The sequence below is a fragment of the Lithobates pipiens genome, unplaced genomic scaffold, assembly GCF_037356315.1.
Source record: "Lithobates pipiens isolate NorthernLeopardFrog02 unplaced genomic scaffold, aLitPip1_a1.2 Scaffold_8, whole genome shotgun sequence".
Lineage (NCBI taxonomy): Eukaryota > Metazoa > Chordata > Amphibia > Anura > Ranidae > Lithobates > Lithobates pipiens.
The window spans coordinates 223,641,109-223,655,379 of NW_027507903.1; the positions used below are offsets into that span (position 1 = coordinate 223,641,109).

At 43.6% G+C, this 14,271-nt stretch overlaps 1 protein-coding gene across 2 annotated transcripts in view; it reads left to right on the top strand.

Moving 5' to 3' along the window:
* Window positions 1-14,271, top strand: part of IRAK4 (interleukin 1 receptor associated kinase 4) — a 78,605-nt gene that overhangs the window by 17,760 nt on the left and 46,574 nt on the right. For both annotated transcript variants that reach the window (XM_077472734.1, XM_077472733.1), the window contains exons 2-4: window positions 4,090-4,259; window positions 9,187-9,332; window positions 11,867-12,010. In XM_077472734.1, coding sequence (XP_077328860.1) covers window positions 4,099-4,259; window positions 9,187-9,332; window positions 11,867-12,010 — 451 coding nt within the window. In that variant the 5' untranslated portion in view covers window positions 4,090-4,098. The remainder of the gene's footprint in view (window positions 1-4,089; window positions 4,260-9,186; window positions 9,333-11,866; window positions 12,011-14,271) is intronic.

Sequence of the window (14,271 nt, forward strand, 5' to 3'; positions counted from 1 at the left end):
AGAAACAGGATAAATATATTGCTTGTTAAGTTTCAGTTTGCCTCATCTGAGCAGTTGGTTTTGCACAGAGTGACCCCGATTCTCCTCTTTTGGGGTCCCTCAGCGGCGCTACTGGCTCCTCTTCTTCTCGAGTGCCCCGTTGGAGAGCCGCTCTCATGCAAGCGTGCTCCCGTGTCCTGCTGCTACATCCACTGACACAGACAGCAGGCCCCCCCAGCTCTCGCGTCATTGCATTTGCTTGACAGCAGCAGGAGCCAATGGCTGTGCAGCTATCAATCTATCCAGTCAGGACCCAAGACACCGGCTGGAGCTGGTGCGCTCATCCCCATCGCTGGAAAGACCGGGTTCAGGTAAGTAAAAGGAGGGCTCTGGGGGGCTGCTGCATTCTATGCATTAAGGTGAAAAACCTTGTGGGTTTATAACCCATTTAAGCATGAGATTTCCCTCCATAATACCCATATATAAAAATAATTGTACCCATATTCTTATCAAAATCCTGTCAAATGTGTTTTTTTTTTTGCAGGAAAGTTCAAATTCCTATCACCCGACACCCAGGAAGTGCAGTTCTGAGCGCCAGACAAGATTTTTATTTTTTTTTTTTATTTTTTTTTTTTACATTTAGCCTTGAATGCAGCTAGGTTTAGATCCGATGGACGGCTCTCTTGTAAAAGCAATCCAAGCTGCTAACTAGCCACATGATCGCTTTTACAAGCAGTGGAAGGGGACATCCCTCCCCTCCCGCTGCCTTCAGCGGGCTGTCCTGACACTCGATCGACCAGCCAGCACTTTCACCAGCTGATCACAGAGGTGGACAAAGACCGGAGCAGCCATAGCTTGTTTGGCTGTACTTCTGTGAATCACAGGTGTCCAGTTCATTCAGCAGACAGCGGGCTGAAGTCCGCTGTCTGCGGACATCACAGAGCTGGTCCAGGCTCAGACAAGATTGCGACAATGAAGTCGGGATCTGCCCACATGGCTGGCCCTGCACCCGGCTCAGCATCTCAGCGAGCCGCTAAGAGCCTTAGCTGGCTGCTCCTGCCCCCTCTACAGCCCAGCACTCCTGTGAGTGGGGGGGGGGGGGGCATAACAGAGAGGCGATGACTGACGTTCACCAACTCTCTGCTGTGGGAACTGTGAGAACCGAGCGATAAAACCCCCTTCTACGTCTTAGAGGTGTCGGTGCTGCATCCACCTAGATTAGTATGATTATTAAATAAAATGAAAACCCATACTTTTCTTTTAACATACAAAGGAGAAGCCCATCATTTTTAGCACTTTGTTAGGACAGACACTGTTCAAAACTATTTTACATTTCTTTTTCCTCCCTTTTTTTTTTTTTCTTCCATTCTTTTCTGAGTTTCTCCTTGTCTGCTTCGGGTTGTCATTTGGGCCCTATAAGGTTCTGTGTTGGACTATATTCTCAGGAACAGGCACAGGAATGTTCCCATTGTCTGTCTTCTATCCAATACCCCTCTCCCACCCAAACCTCCCTATTTCCCCTACTGTGCCTTTTATGCCTGTACCTTTTTAATACCTGATTGTATTTTCACTTGATTAATGGAATAGGTATATTTCTGGTCCCTTTTGTAGATCAGGTCTGTACTCTCTAATTTTTGATAATGATTAATACCCTTTAGTGGCTTCAAGAATATTTATCTGAGAACGTTTTATTACTATTGTTTGTTTAATGGTCTACATTGTTCCATTTTGCTTTTATCTCATGGGCTTATGTCTGACATAACAACATTATGTGAATTGTCTATTGCTTCAATGATATCTGTGTTACTGTTCAAAATACCAAAATTATTTTACAGTTAATAATGAGATCTGTCTGCACAGTACAGACATGGTAAATTATGACAAACACAACTCCCAGGCTCCCTCATAGAAAAGAGAACTACGTAGAATTTTTCACTGCTGGAGTTATCAGAAAAGAGCATTTAAAATGTAAACGGCAATTTAAATATTTTTTTTAAAGTGGAACTAAAGTTCTGCTGTTGTACACTTTGAGTAGGCAGATTTTTTTTATGGCAGAAGAAATATGTAATGTCTCTTCTGCAATAAAGTACACTTACCTGCCTGTTTTGCAGGGTCACCCGGCATGTAATCTTAGCTACGCAGCTTACAGGGGCCAGCCTGATCCTCAGTAATAGCCTCCTGTGCATTTTCAGGAGTGACATCATCCTGCACTGGCCAATGAAGATGGCCATAAAATACTTCCAAAAATCACTGTGAACACAGTTGACCGTGCCATTCAAAAATGCAAGGTAAAGCTCTATTAGTCAAAAGAATCGAAATATCTGAACATGATTCAGAAACGCTGCCAAATGTTTTGGGCAAAAACTCATTTAAATGGCCTGAAGCAAATTGGAAAACTGTTCTGTGGTCAGACGAGTCAACATTTGACATTCTTTTTGGCAACCATGGAAGCATCCTCCTTTTATGAGGATATCCATTTGGGAGAAGCGGCTGTACCTGTGCAGCCCCTGCTTCCCAGTTGACCTCAGTGGGACTGTCTGCACAGGGATGCATGGAACACCTGTGCATCCGTGTGCAGTTAAACATGGCCCATGGGTATATGCTGTAGTGCATCCCTTGTGAACGAGGCCTAACATGTCCTGTAAAGACCTTGCATATGCATGCTTGTGTAAAATTCTTCTTTATCCTCATTTAGTTGCCAGTTTTGCAAGATATGTTTGTATACATGCGTATGTGCATAAATGACTGCACTCAATGTAAAATTTGTATTTTACAGCTCTGTACTCTTCACAGCATTACTGATCTTTACACAGCTGTGCACATTGTTCCATAGACAGCAATGCATCTGCGTTCAATAGAAAAAAAGTAGCATTTTTATATCCGTGTGCAAGAGGCCTTATGCCGCGTACACACGATCGGACTATCTGGCGGACTTAATTCGGCTGACAAACCGCCGGACTTTGAAGCTGAGGTCCGCCGGACTTTCCAAAAGAGTGGACCTGCCCACACACGACCGGACTTTTCTGAAATGAACGGACTTGCCCACACACAGAGAAAAGTCCATTCATTTTGAACGCGGCTCCAGGTAGCCAGGACTAGTGAAGAAAGTGAATGTCGCCGCCTCCATCGACGAGATTAACACCTTGCTAGCCCCGTCACCGGATATGAATTTAAAGGGGAAGCCCTACGCCAAAAAAACGGCATTGAATCCCCCCAAAGTCCATATCATACCGTTATCCTAGCATGCAGCCTGGCCAGTCAGGAAAGAGGGGGGGGGACGAGTGAGCACCCCCCACCCCAAAGCACCTTGTCCCCATGTTGATGAGGACAAGGGCCTCTTCCCGACAACCCTGACCGTTGTTTGTCTGGGTCTGCGGGCGGGAGGCTTATCGGAATCCGGGAGCCCCCTTTAATAAGGGGGCCCCCAGATACTGCCCCCCCACCCTATGTGAATGAGTATGGGGTACATTGTACCCCTACCCATTCACCTGGTGAAAAAAGTGTAAATAAAAAAAACACAACACAAGTTTTAAAATAATTTATTAGACCGCTCCGGTGGTCTTCTTCCGTCTTGGGGGGGGGGGGTCTTCTCGCCAGACTCCTCCTCTATCTTCTGCTATGACTTTTCTCCGTGTGGGCAAGTCCGTTCATTTCAAAAGTCCGGCGGACTAGCACAGAGACTGGCGTATTGTCCGCTGGACTACCGAGTCCGGTGGACAATTTTGAGTCAAAACTTTTCTAAGTCCACCGGACTTTTGGAAAGAAAAAGTCCGCCAGGGCGCACAAACGGGCGGATTGTCCGGCGAACTCTGGTCCGTCGGACCAAGTCCACCGGATAGTCCAATCATGTGTACGCAGCATCAGAGAAACTAGTGTATCAGCTTGGGGGAATTCAGATACATTTGAAAGGTTGTGGGGTACATCAATAAATACCCCAGGTCTTGCATCATAAGAACTAAGTGGAGGCAGAATGTTAGATGGGTATTTTCTTCTATGCCATCATATCCATAATCAATTGCAGCTATAACTGTTTTGTATTTGCATGTCATTGTTTTGTGCACATTTTAACAAATTAGCCTGAATTCAAAATAATGCCTATTTTTACCACAGAATTTCAAAATGAGTAACACCGTCACACCATCCACTTTTGTCCGTAACCTGAGTCCTGGATTATTTAGACAGCTGGCAGATTTTCTTGATCCGCAAGATGGATGGAAAACTATAGCAATGGATATAAAAAAAGCTTCAGGGGAACCTCGATACTCACAGTTCCATATAAGGTAATAAACTGTGTTTTTCATTGCTCCTATGCAGTTAAAGTATCTCCAGTAAAAAAAAAAAATTTCTTTAGCGTCAAGTGTGAGAAATAGTTCCTAAAATTTGGTCTGTCAGGCTATAGAAAATTCACAGGAAAGTTAATTCTTAGACTACTGGGCTATGCTCCATGTCCAGGCGATTGGACACTGGCAAATGATGGCAAAGCTTGACACTGCCCACTGCACAACTGCTCCCACTTCCAGAATTGTTATTCACTAGCTTAGTAAGTGATGGAGCTGTCTCTCTCACTTGAGAGAGCCATTTCTACTTTTCAATTTGAACTGCCTTTCTCTGCTGAGCTTCAGTGCTTGATAGCAGTGGCAGTTTTGCAAATCGGCCCCTATGGAAGGTTATATCCTAGAGGCACGATGCCCACACCTGGACCCCGGTGAAAGAACAGGGACAACTTGTAAGCTGCACTGGCACCTATTGTCTGCTGATTGGTGTGCCCCTATTTGTGTCCTGTGTTTTCTATGCCTTTGGGCAGCTTGGGAGACTCATGGCACAGGCAGTGATTTGCCACCACATTCGGAGGAGCTGCATGTCCCAGCTTGTGCAGTACCATAGACATTCAATGGACATGCTGATTCCTTCCGCATGTCACTGCACAGACGTAGCGGTGCTTCAGCATGACCCAGCAGCAGTGCTGTGCAGCTACTGCCCTGCCTACCAGTGCTACTTTGCAGAGGCAGCCCGGAGACCACCATTGGAAAGCATGGGCACCATCTTGTAATCACCCCTTTACTGAAGATACTAGTTGAGCAGGACATGTATTGCAGGGCTCTACAGCACAGGGCATGGTGCAAAGATTCCAGGGGGGGACTATTGGGGGTCTCCCCCCCCCCCCCCTTATTAGTGTTCTTGTAGAAAATCATGCATATAGTTCCCTCTTGTGGGCTTGGCAGGCAAGGTGGCTCTTGCACCAGGAGGATTAGGACCAGGGGCACTACACTCCCTTGTCTTAGTTTCTCAGACTCCTTCTGGGCTCAGTCCTTAGGGACCTTCATACCCAAGGAGGAATTTCTCACCTCGTCTTTCAGGACAGCGCATGGAAAGAGCACAGCTCCATCCATTTTTCCAGGAAACACTGCAGTCAGATTCTTTAGAGGGTCACTTCCACCATGGCCTCAGTTGTAGTGTTTCCTCCGCCATGGTGGCAGCGCTGCAGGGAACCAAGGGTATGCTACGCTCTCTCAAGGTGGGGATAGTATGGGGCATACCTGTGGTGCAAGTATGGAATAAGAAACCAAAACTTGATGCAGTTTTTTCACAGGTGTCAAGGAACTCAGACCAGGCTTTTGAGGATATGGGCATCCTAAAAGACACAATGGATAAAAGGGCAGATTCCCTATTGAAAAAAGCCTGGGATTCAACCTTAATCAATTGAAAACCAGCCATGGCATCAACTGTGGTGGCCAGGAACATAGAGCACTGGCTTGAACAGTTGAAAACCCATATTGAAGCAGGAACTTTCCGCAAAGACCTGTTACATGCTACCAGTACTACAAATAGCTGTAGGGTACATGGCAGATGCCTCCTCGGAATCTATAAAAATGTCTGCTAGATCCTCGGCCCTGGTAAACTCAGCTTATAGAGCACTATGGGCTAAAATGGGGTCAGAGGATACTACTTCAAAAGCAAATTATGTGGTCTTCCCTTCGAGGGGAATTTAGTGTTTGGCCCTGATCTTGAAGCCGTGCTGGATATGACGGTAGATATTTCAATCAGGGCAGTGTCAGTACTAAGACTCCTCACAACTTCAATACCAGCAGTGCAATGGGCACGTCTCCATGCAAGAGATCTCCAGCAGGCAATTCTGAGAAAACTGGTGGTGGAGGAGACAGTCAGACCTGGACAAGGGCCTACTCTGGACTTTTCCTGTAGAAAGGAGGTTGGTTGCTCAAATTCGCACTATTAGTGGCGGTTATTAGTCAGCTAGGAGGGTGAGCAAGCTGCATGCCCTGTCTATCACTGAACCATTCTTTTCTCTGTTTCCAGACTGGGTAGTGCTAAGAACTGAGCCAGGTTTTCTACCAAATGTTTCAACAGTATTTCCTAGGTCGCAGGAAATAGTTCTCTCAACAGTTTGCCCTACACCATCCGGCACTAAGGAAAAAGCTTTTCATAGCCTGGATGTAAGAAGATGTATACTGCACTATCTAGAAGTCGCAAGAGAATTCAGAAGATCAAATTCACTGTTTTATATTTTTCTCAGGCCCTCGTAAAGGGTACAGTGCTTGTAAAAACACCATAGGAAGGTGGCTGTGAATGGCCATCAATGAAGCCGAAAAAGCTTCAGAGGTAGATTCTCCTACAGGGGTAGTGGCTCATTCAACCTGGGCAGTAGCAACAGCCTGGGCGGAATGAGCAGGGGCTTCACCAGGATGGATCTGCAGGGCGGCTATGTGGACAAGTTTTTCCACCTTTACTCGCTACTACAGCTTGGACTTGCTCTCAGCATCAGAGCAATCATTCGGCAGGAAAGTCCTGCAGGCGGTGGTCCCATCCTAGAGTAAGAACTTTCTTATCTCCAGGTGCTGTCCTGAAAGACAAGGTGAGAAAACCTTGTCGGTAACTGTCTTTCTACGAGTCTTTCATTACAGCAGTGATGACCCGCCCTAATTGTGTTATAAAATGTGGTGTTATTGCTATGTTCTGCCTATCTAATTTCAGCATGGCTGGAGGTATGCTATAAACAACCGAGGTCATGGTGGAAGTGATTGGTCTTTAAAGAAACTGGCTGCAGTGTTTCCTGGGAAAATGGGTGGAGCTGCTCTCTCTAGGTGCTGTCCTGAAAGACTCGTAGAAATACCATTACCAGTTGGCCGTTGTTTGTCGGGGTCTGCGGGTGGGGGTCTTATGAGAATCCGGGAGCCCCCTATAATAAGGGGCCCCTAGATTCCGGCCCCCACCCTATGTGAATGAGTATGGGGTATGATGTACCCCTACCGATTCACCTGGGAGAAAAAAGGGTTAAAAAAACACAACACAGGTTTTTAAAATGCTTTATTGGACAGCTGCGGGGGTCTTCCGTCTTCGGGGGTCTTCTCACCGGACTCCTCCGGGACTGTGACATCACTCGGTGACCCCGCCCCTTATCCCTATATAAGTCGCCGTACAATGCGTCCTTGCCATTACGGCCAGAGAGATCGTCGTGTCAACATCGGAAGAAGAAGAAGGCGGCGACAGCGACAAGACCGGGCCAACGCTAGTAAAAGAGCTGTAAGAGGATAGCGGAGGCACCTACCTTATGTCCAACTTGAAACATCCTAAGGAGATTCCTCTCCACTATTTGGATATGTTTACAGCTGTGTCAGCCTACCTTGCAGCCATGGCCTCGATCATCAATCTGATTTATAGTTCTTATTGTTTAACCTAAAGCGCACGTCTAAATAAGCATTAGTGTAATCAAACATGCATTTGTTTAGTCTAGTTTTTTTATTATATCTATACTAAGTACCGTATATACTCGAGTATAAGCCGAGATTTTCAGCCTCTTTTTTGAGGCTGAAAGTGCCCCCCTCGGCTTATACTCGAGTCATCGCTGTCTGCCCGCTCGATCAGCGTGTCGAGCAGACAGACAGCGGCCATTCTATAATTCAAAAGCCGCGCCTCCGGCTCCGCCTTCGCCTGTGATAGGCGGAACACTGAATTTCCCAGCAGCCTGTGTTCCGCCTATCACGGACATCGTATCATCCTCGTACTACGGACGAGGATGATACGATGTACGTGATAGGCGGAACACAGGCTGCTGGGAAATTCAGTGTTCCGCCTATCACAGGCGAAGGCGGCGGCGCAGCTTTTGAATTTTACAATGGCCGCCGAGGCGCCGACGAAGAGGGCACGGGACGGAGGCAAGGCAAGGCACGGCACGGGACGGGACGGGACGGGACGGGACGGAGGCAAGGCACGGCGGCGAGGCACGGAGGCAAGGAGGCAAGGCACGGGACGGAGGCTCGGGACAAAGGCTCGGGACACAGGTAGGCTGGACACACACACACACACACACACACACACACACACACACACGGATGGATACACACACACACAGGGATGGATGGAGACACACACACACAGGGATGGATGGATGGATGGATGGAGACACACACACACAGGGATGGATGGATGGATGGACACACACACACACAGGGATGGATGGACGGACACACAGGGATGGACGGACACACAGGGATGGACGGACACACAGGGATGGACGGACACACACACAGGGATGGACAGGCATGTCTTACCCTCGGCTTATACACGAGTCAATAAGTTTGCCAGTTTTTTTGGGGGTAAATTGGGGGCCTCGGCTTATATTCGGGTCGGCCTATACTCGAGTATATACGGTATTCTTTACCATTATTTTTTGTTGGCACTTACAAATTATACACTAAAGATGTTACAAATGTAACCATCTTTTAGCATAACTAACAGGTGTTCAGGCTATTTTTTGTGTGCTGTTCTCTTATGTATTTTATTGTGTGTAATACTTTGTGTTCATTATTCATAGGTCATTAATTTACTTTGATTAATGTATTTGATATTCTCTATGTATAGCTTATATTTATAATTTATTTGAAAGGTGATTTACGGGAAACATTTTACTTCATGCCTGGTTTTTCATTTGGAAATGTGCATTTTTATTTCAAGATCTGGGCGTACATTTCTTAGCATTATCCTTTATCACTTATGGTTAATAAACCTTTGGTGTGTCATCTGTCTTGCTTTTATAGCATACCAGGTTTTAGAACTAAATCTTTTTTTTGTTTTTTATATTTTATTCATGTTATTTTTCTGTGTTTGGTACTTTATGTTCATTGTACATAGATCATGTATTTACTTTATGTATCTGATATTATTTATTTATGTTCATACCTTATTTGAAAGGCGATTTGAGGGAAGCATTCAAAAAGGAAAAAGTCCAACGCAAGAATTGCTTTATGACTGGGGGACGACAAATTGCACCGTCCGTGATCTCACTAACCTGCTGCGGAAGAAGAATTTCCTAACTGCAGCTTCAGTTTTGCTCAATGGTAATTCTTTTGTGACTTAAATTGTAAAATCAAAGGTTACATTAAATTAAACTTAAATTAAACTTACCATGAAAAAACAATAGGAAGCTTTTTATCAAACTTTGTAAAATATGTCTATATATTGGTTATAAGAAATAATTACACTTTAAAATTACATAAAACCATTTTATTCTAAGTAAAAAGCAAAAAGAGGTTAGGACAGTATTTGCACATCTATGCCACTAGGACAGTCCATAATTACAAAAAAATGTAGGGCAGCGTCATTATCTTATTGTAAATAATTTAAGTGCCACTTTGGATTTGTCTTTACTGTACTTTACCTGTACAGCAGTATTCAGCCTTCTCGGCCAATAGGGATCTGTGAATAGTGCAATTAGTCTAAGCCCTTGTACACACGGTCGGAGATTCCGACAACCAAATCCGTCGGATTTTGTCTGACGGATCTTGTCTGAAACTGAGGCATACACACGGTTGGACAAGGTTGTCGGAAAATCCGATCTTTCAGAACGTGATGACGTAATTTCGTTACGATGGGACTACGTTCAGGCTAGTAGCCAATAGCTTTGATGTAGGAATTTGATCTGAGCATGCATGGCACTTTGTCCGATCGGAATTCTCTACACATGATCGGAGTATGTCCGATCGGAGCATTTTGTCGGAAAATATTTCCGGCAAGTTGGAAAATTGGGTCCGACGGATATTCCGATGGAAACAGTCCGATGCAGACCACACACAGTCAGAATATCCGACAAAACGCTCCGATCGGACACATTCCGTAGTGTACAAGGGCTAACAGTGGAAGATTGCTAACAGGAAAAATTAGATAAATGATGAGGTCACCTCTCTCATTGTTATGGTAAGCCTGATATTCCTTACTTTTTCCATCTTTAATTCTTCTGACAAAAATGATACCTGCTTTTCAGGCATGTGTACCATTGTTAGCTCATTGATCATTTTGAGTTGAACTGTTAATACATTTTTGTTATGCAGTAAACATCAGTTTCAGGCATGTAAAAATACAGCATCTCCGGCTTCTAAGAATTACAGTTCAACACAGAGTTCTATCATTAATAAAAAAAAAAAGAAATTTCCAACAATTGCAACATTTTTAACATATACATATATACATAATTAAATAATGAATATAAATTGTGATAAATCTAAAAATGTAGTATGGACTAAGTTTATAAAATATGATAATACAGAAAAGCGAGAATGTTAATTGATTAAGCTAATATTCAAACATCTGGAATGTAAACGTGAGAACACCACCCCCTTTTTCTTAATTTGACTAACTTGATCTTTACTGCCGGTGTTTCTCCATCCCAGTGTTGATTTATCTGATGGTGTTTTTATTATCATGTAACATGGATGTCGCTGTCCTTTCTCCCATTTCTTCCAGTCATATTAAAGTGAAGCTCCAGTCCCCCAAATATATATATATATATATATATATATATATATATAATATATATATATATATATATATAAGACTGCTCTGTAACTGTCTCACGTAAATCAACATTTCTAACATGTCATATTTTTTGCGCTTTTTACTTTCTTTAAAAATAGTTACTTACTGATCTCAGGAAACGGGCAGATTCCATTTTAGTTATGGGCATCTGAATTTCCTGGATTTCTGTGCAGCTGTCTACCCATCATGCTTCACCAACACCAAATCTCGCATACACTCAGTAATGCCTATATATATATATATATATATAATGAGATACTTGATATAGTGACAATGTGTAGCCCACACTGAGACCATATAACATTGAGCAGACTTGTAATGGAGTTGTCAGAATTCATCGGTGATGTCGGGGGTAGGCGGGACCAAGCAGTTATTGAACACCAGCCAACAGAATAGGGTCAGGGAGGGCTACTACGTGTATGCAGCTCCGCCCCCTTTCTTAAGCCCAATAATTGTCTGGTGTTCGATAGCTGCTCAGTGGCCAAGTAGGACACGCAGGAGAACTTGTAGACCTTGGTACTCGCAGCAGTTGCCTCAAGTATTCCAGTGTGCCCCAGGTGTACTTTGCAATAATTGTTGTCCTCATCATCCCAAGTTTGACCATGTAGATAAACAGAAATTTTAATATTGATCATTCTTACCTCCCACTAGTAGCTACATTTTCCTCCCACTTTTCTTTAGAATCATACTAGGCAAATAATGTGAAAATCTTCATTTTAATTATGTGGGTTTTCTAAATTTACACTTAAAAAAAATGCCCATTGATTAACAATGATCTACATACAGTATATTATATGCATATTACGCTTTTGGAGCATCCAAACTTTTATCAATCTAAGTAGTGTATGATTACACTTGCATATATTTGATTTTTGTTTAGTAATGCCATTACCTTTACAAAATCACACTTCTGATCCATAGAAGATTTTTAATACCAATGAATTAAAACAGGGAATGAGAAACCATGTCGCCACCTTTTTATTATGGTGTACTACAGCACTTTAGACAAGGTTGCCAAGTATATTAGATCTAACATTCATAATGTTTTGCTTGTGAACAGATCAAGAGACCAGAGCTGCCTGCCCAACAACCCTTATAGATGAATTGGAGAAACAGCAGGCCACATCTGAAAAATGTAGACAAACAAATCGTGGAGACCCTGTTTGTCAAAGCACACATCCAGAAGAGAATGATGAAGAAACAGGTATTGTTATTTTTAAAGCACACATGGTCAACCTGCATCTTGGTATCCTGTGACTGCAGCCTCAGTGAAGATTAGCCTGGTCACATCCTGCACTGTCATTTTAACCACTTCAATACCGAGTACTTTCACCCCCTATCCGCCCAGACCAATTTTCAGCTTTCACTGATGTCATACTTTGACAATTGTGCGGTCATGCAACACTGTACCCATAAAAAAATGTTATCATATTTTTCACACAAATAGAGCTTTCCTTTGTTGTATTTAACCGCTTACCGACCAGCAACCATCATTATACTGCGGCAAGGTGGCACGATTCCACGAATTGCCATAGCTGTGTGTCGGCTGGGGAACTCGCTTTTGTGGGCACGTGCGTGCCCCCATTGGCCAACAGGGGAGCCAGTACAATAACTGTGCATATTTTTAGCACCGATTACTGTAATAATAGTGATAATATTCCCACGCTACCAAACATGAACAGTATAAGGTATTTGGTTGCAGCAAGCACCGAATGGGTCAAACCCCACTCAGCAAATAAAATCCAAATAAACCAAAATATGGTGCTGCGCTCCAAATTAAAGTGCTAACATGACAAATAAAGTGCTAAGTGTAAAAAATGTATAAATATACAAGTACATGTGAAAAAGATCATTGATTTTATACATTTAACTTACTACATAGTAGATAACATTCACTGTGCAAAAAAAAATTTAAATTAATAAAAGATGCTACATTTTATAAATCTGCACATAATAAAGTGCACGTGGTGAAGGCTTCACAATACTAAAAGTTCAAAAGTGAATGGTGTCTTCAGAGAAAGTGCTAGTGATTAAGATGCTAAATATCAACTGACAGAAGTGACAGAGTGATTCTTGTCTTCGGTGCAATTTCACCTAAAGGTGCAGTGTCTCCTTACCTTACCGCTGTAAGGTAAACAGCATAGGAATAACCGGGGGTGATGCAGATTACAGTGTCCTCCAAACGATCTCCCTAGATATTTATCCTTATCATTTCCAATTTGTATGAAGCTTATGTGTATGTATTTTTTCTTCTTTGGGTAAAAAAATCACAGGATCCCCTTTTCCTCTCCTAGACAGAAGTTGTCTGAGGTCCCCAGTCCAGACCAAGGCTCTTGGTCTGGGAACCTCAGACAACTTCTATCTAGCAGAGCAAAAAGGAATCCTGTGGTTTTATTACCCGAAGAAGGAAAAACACATACACATAGGCTACATTTTTTTTTTTTGTCGCAATTAACCACTTGCCTACAGGGCACTTGCACCCCCTTACTGCCCAAGACATTTTTTAGCTTTCAGTGCTGTCGCACTTTGAATGACAATTGCGCGGTCATGCTACACTGTACCCAAACAAATGTTTTATCATTTTCTTCACACAAATAGAGCTTCCTTTAATCGTTTAATGTATTTAATCACTGCTGTTTTATTTTTATTTTTTACTAAGTTTCTGTCAGTAAATTTTGTAACTAAGTAATTTTTTCTCCTTCACTGATGGGCACTGATAGGCTGAACTGGTGGCCATTGATGAGGCGGCACTGATGAGGCAGCACTTATGGGCACTGATAGGTGGCACGGATAGGCGTTACTGATGGGTGATTTGGCAACACTGATGGGCATTGATCGACAGCAGTGATGGGCAGCACTGGTAGGCGGCACTGATAGCCAGCACTGACTGGCATTGCTAATGGGCACTGATTGGTGGCACTCATGGGCAATGGTGGGCACTGATTGGTGACACTGGTGGGCACTTAATTGTAATCGGGGCACTGATGATTAGTGCCTTGATTACAAACCTAGCTGTCCCCTGTGAGGAGATGTTGCTGATCGGCTCTCCTCTCTTCACACTCTGTCAGTGTGAGGCGAGGAGCGCCGATTGCCGGCATCTCTGTGTTTACATGTGACCGCTGTGATTGTACACAGCCGATCACATGGTTAAAGAGCCACGGATGTTACAGAGATCGAGGTTGTGCCCTGACCTAGCAACATGGTACGGCTGCGAATGCCATGGGCACGTGAGAGCGGCTGTCATTTGGGCGAGCGGCAACTAGTTAATTGGAAAACGCTTAATCTACAAGCTGAGGTCTGCAGACATGGACCATAAGGTTTGTTCTTGGATAGCAAATTGGCTACAGGGTGGTGTCCAAAGGATGGTGATAGTCAGAATGGTCTACAGTGGTTAGTGGGGTACCCCAAGGCTCTGTCCTGGGACCAATTGTGTTTAATTAATTTATAAATGATATAGAGGGTGGG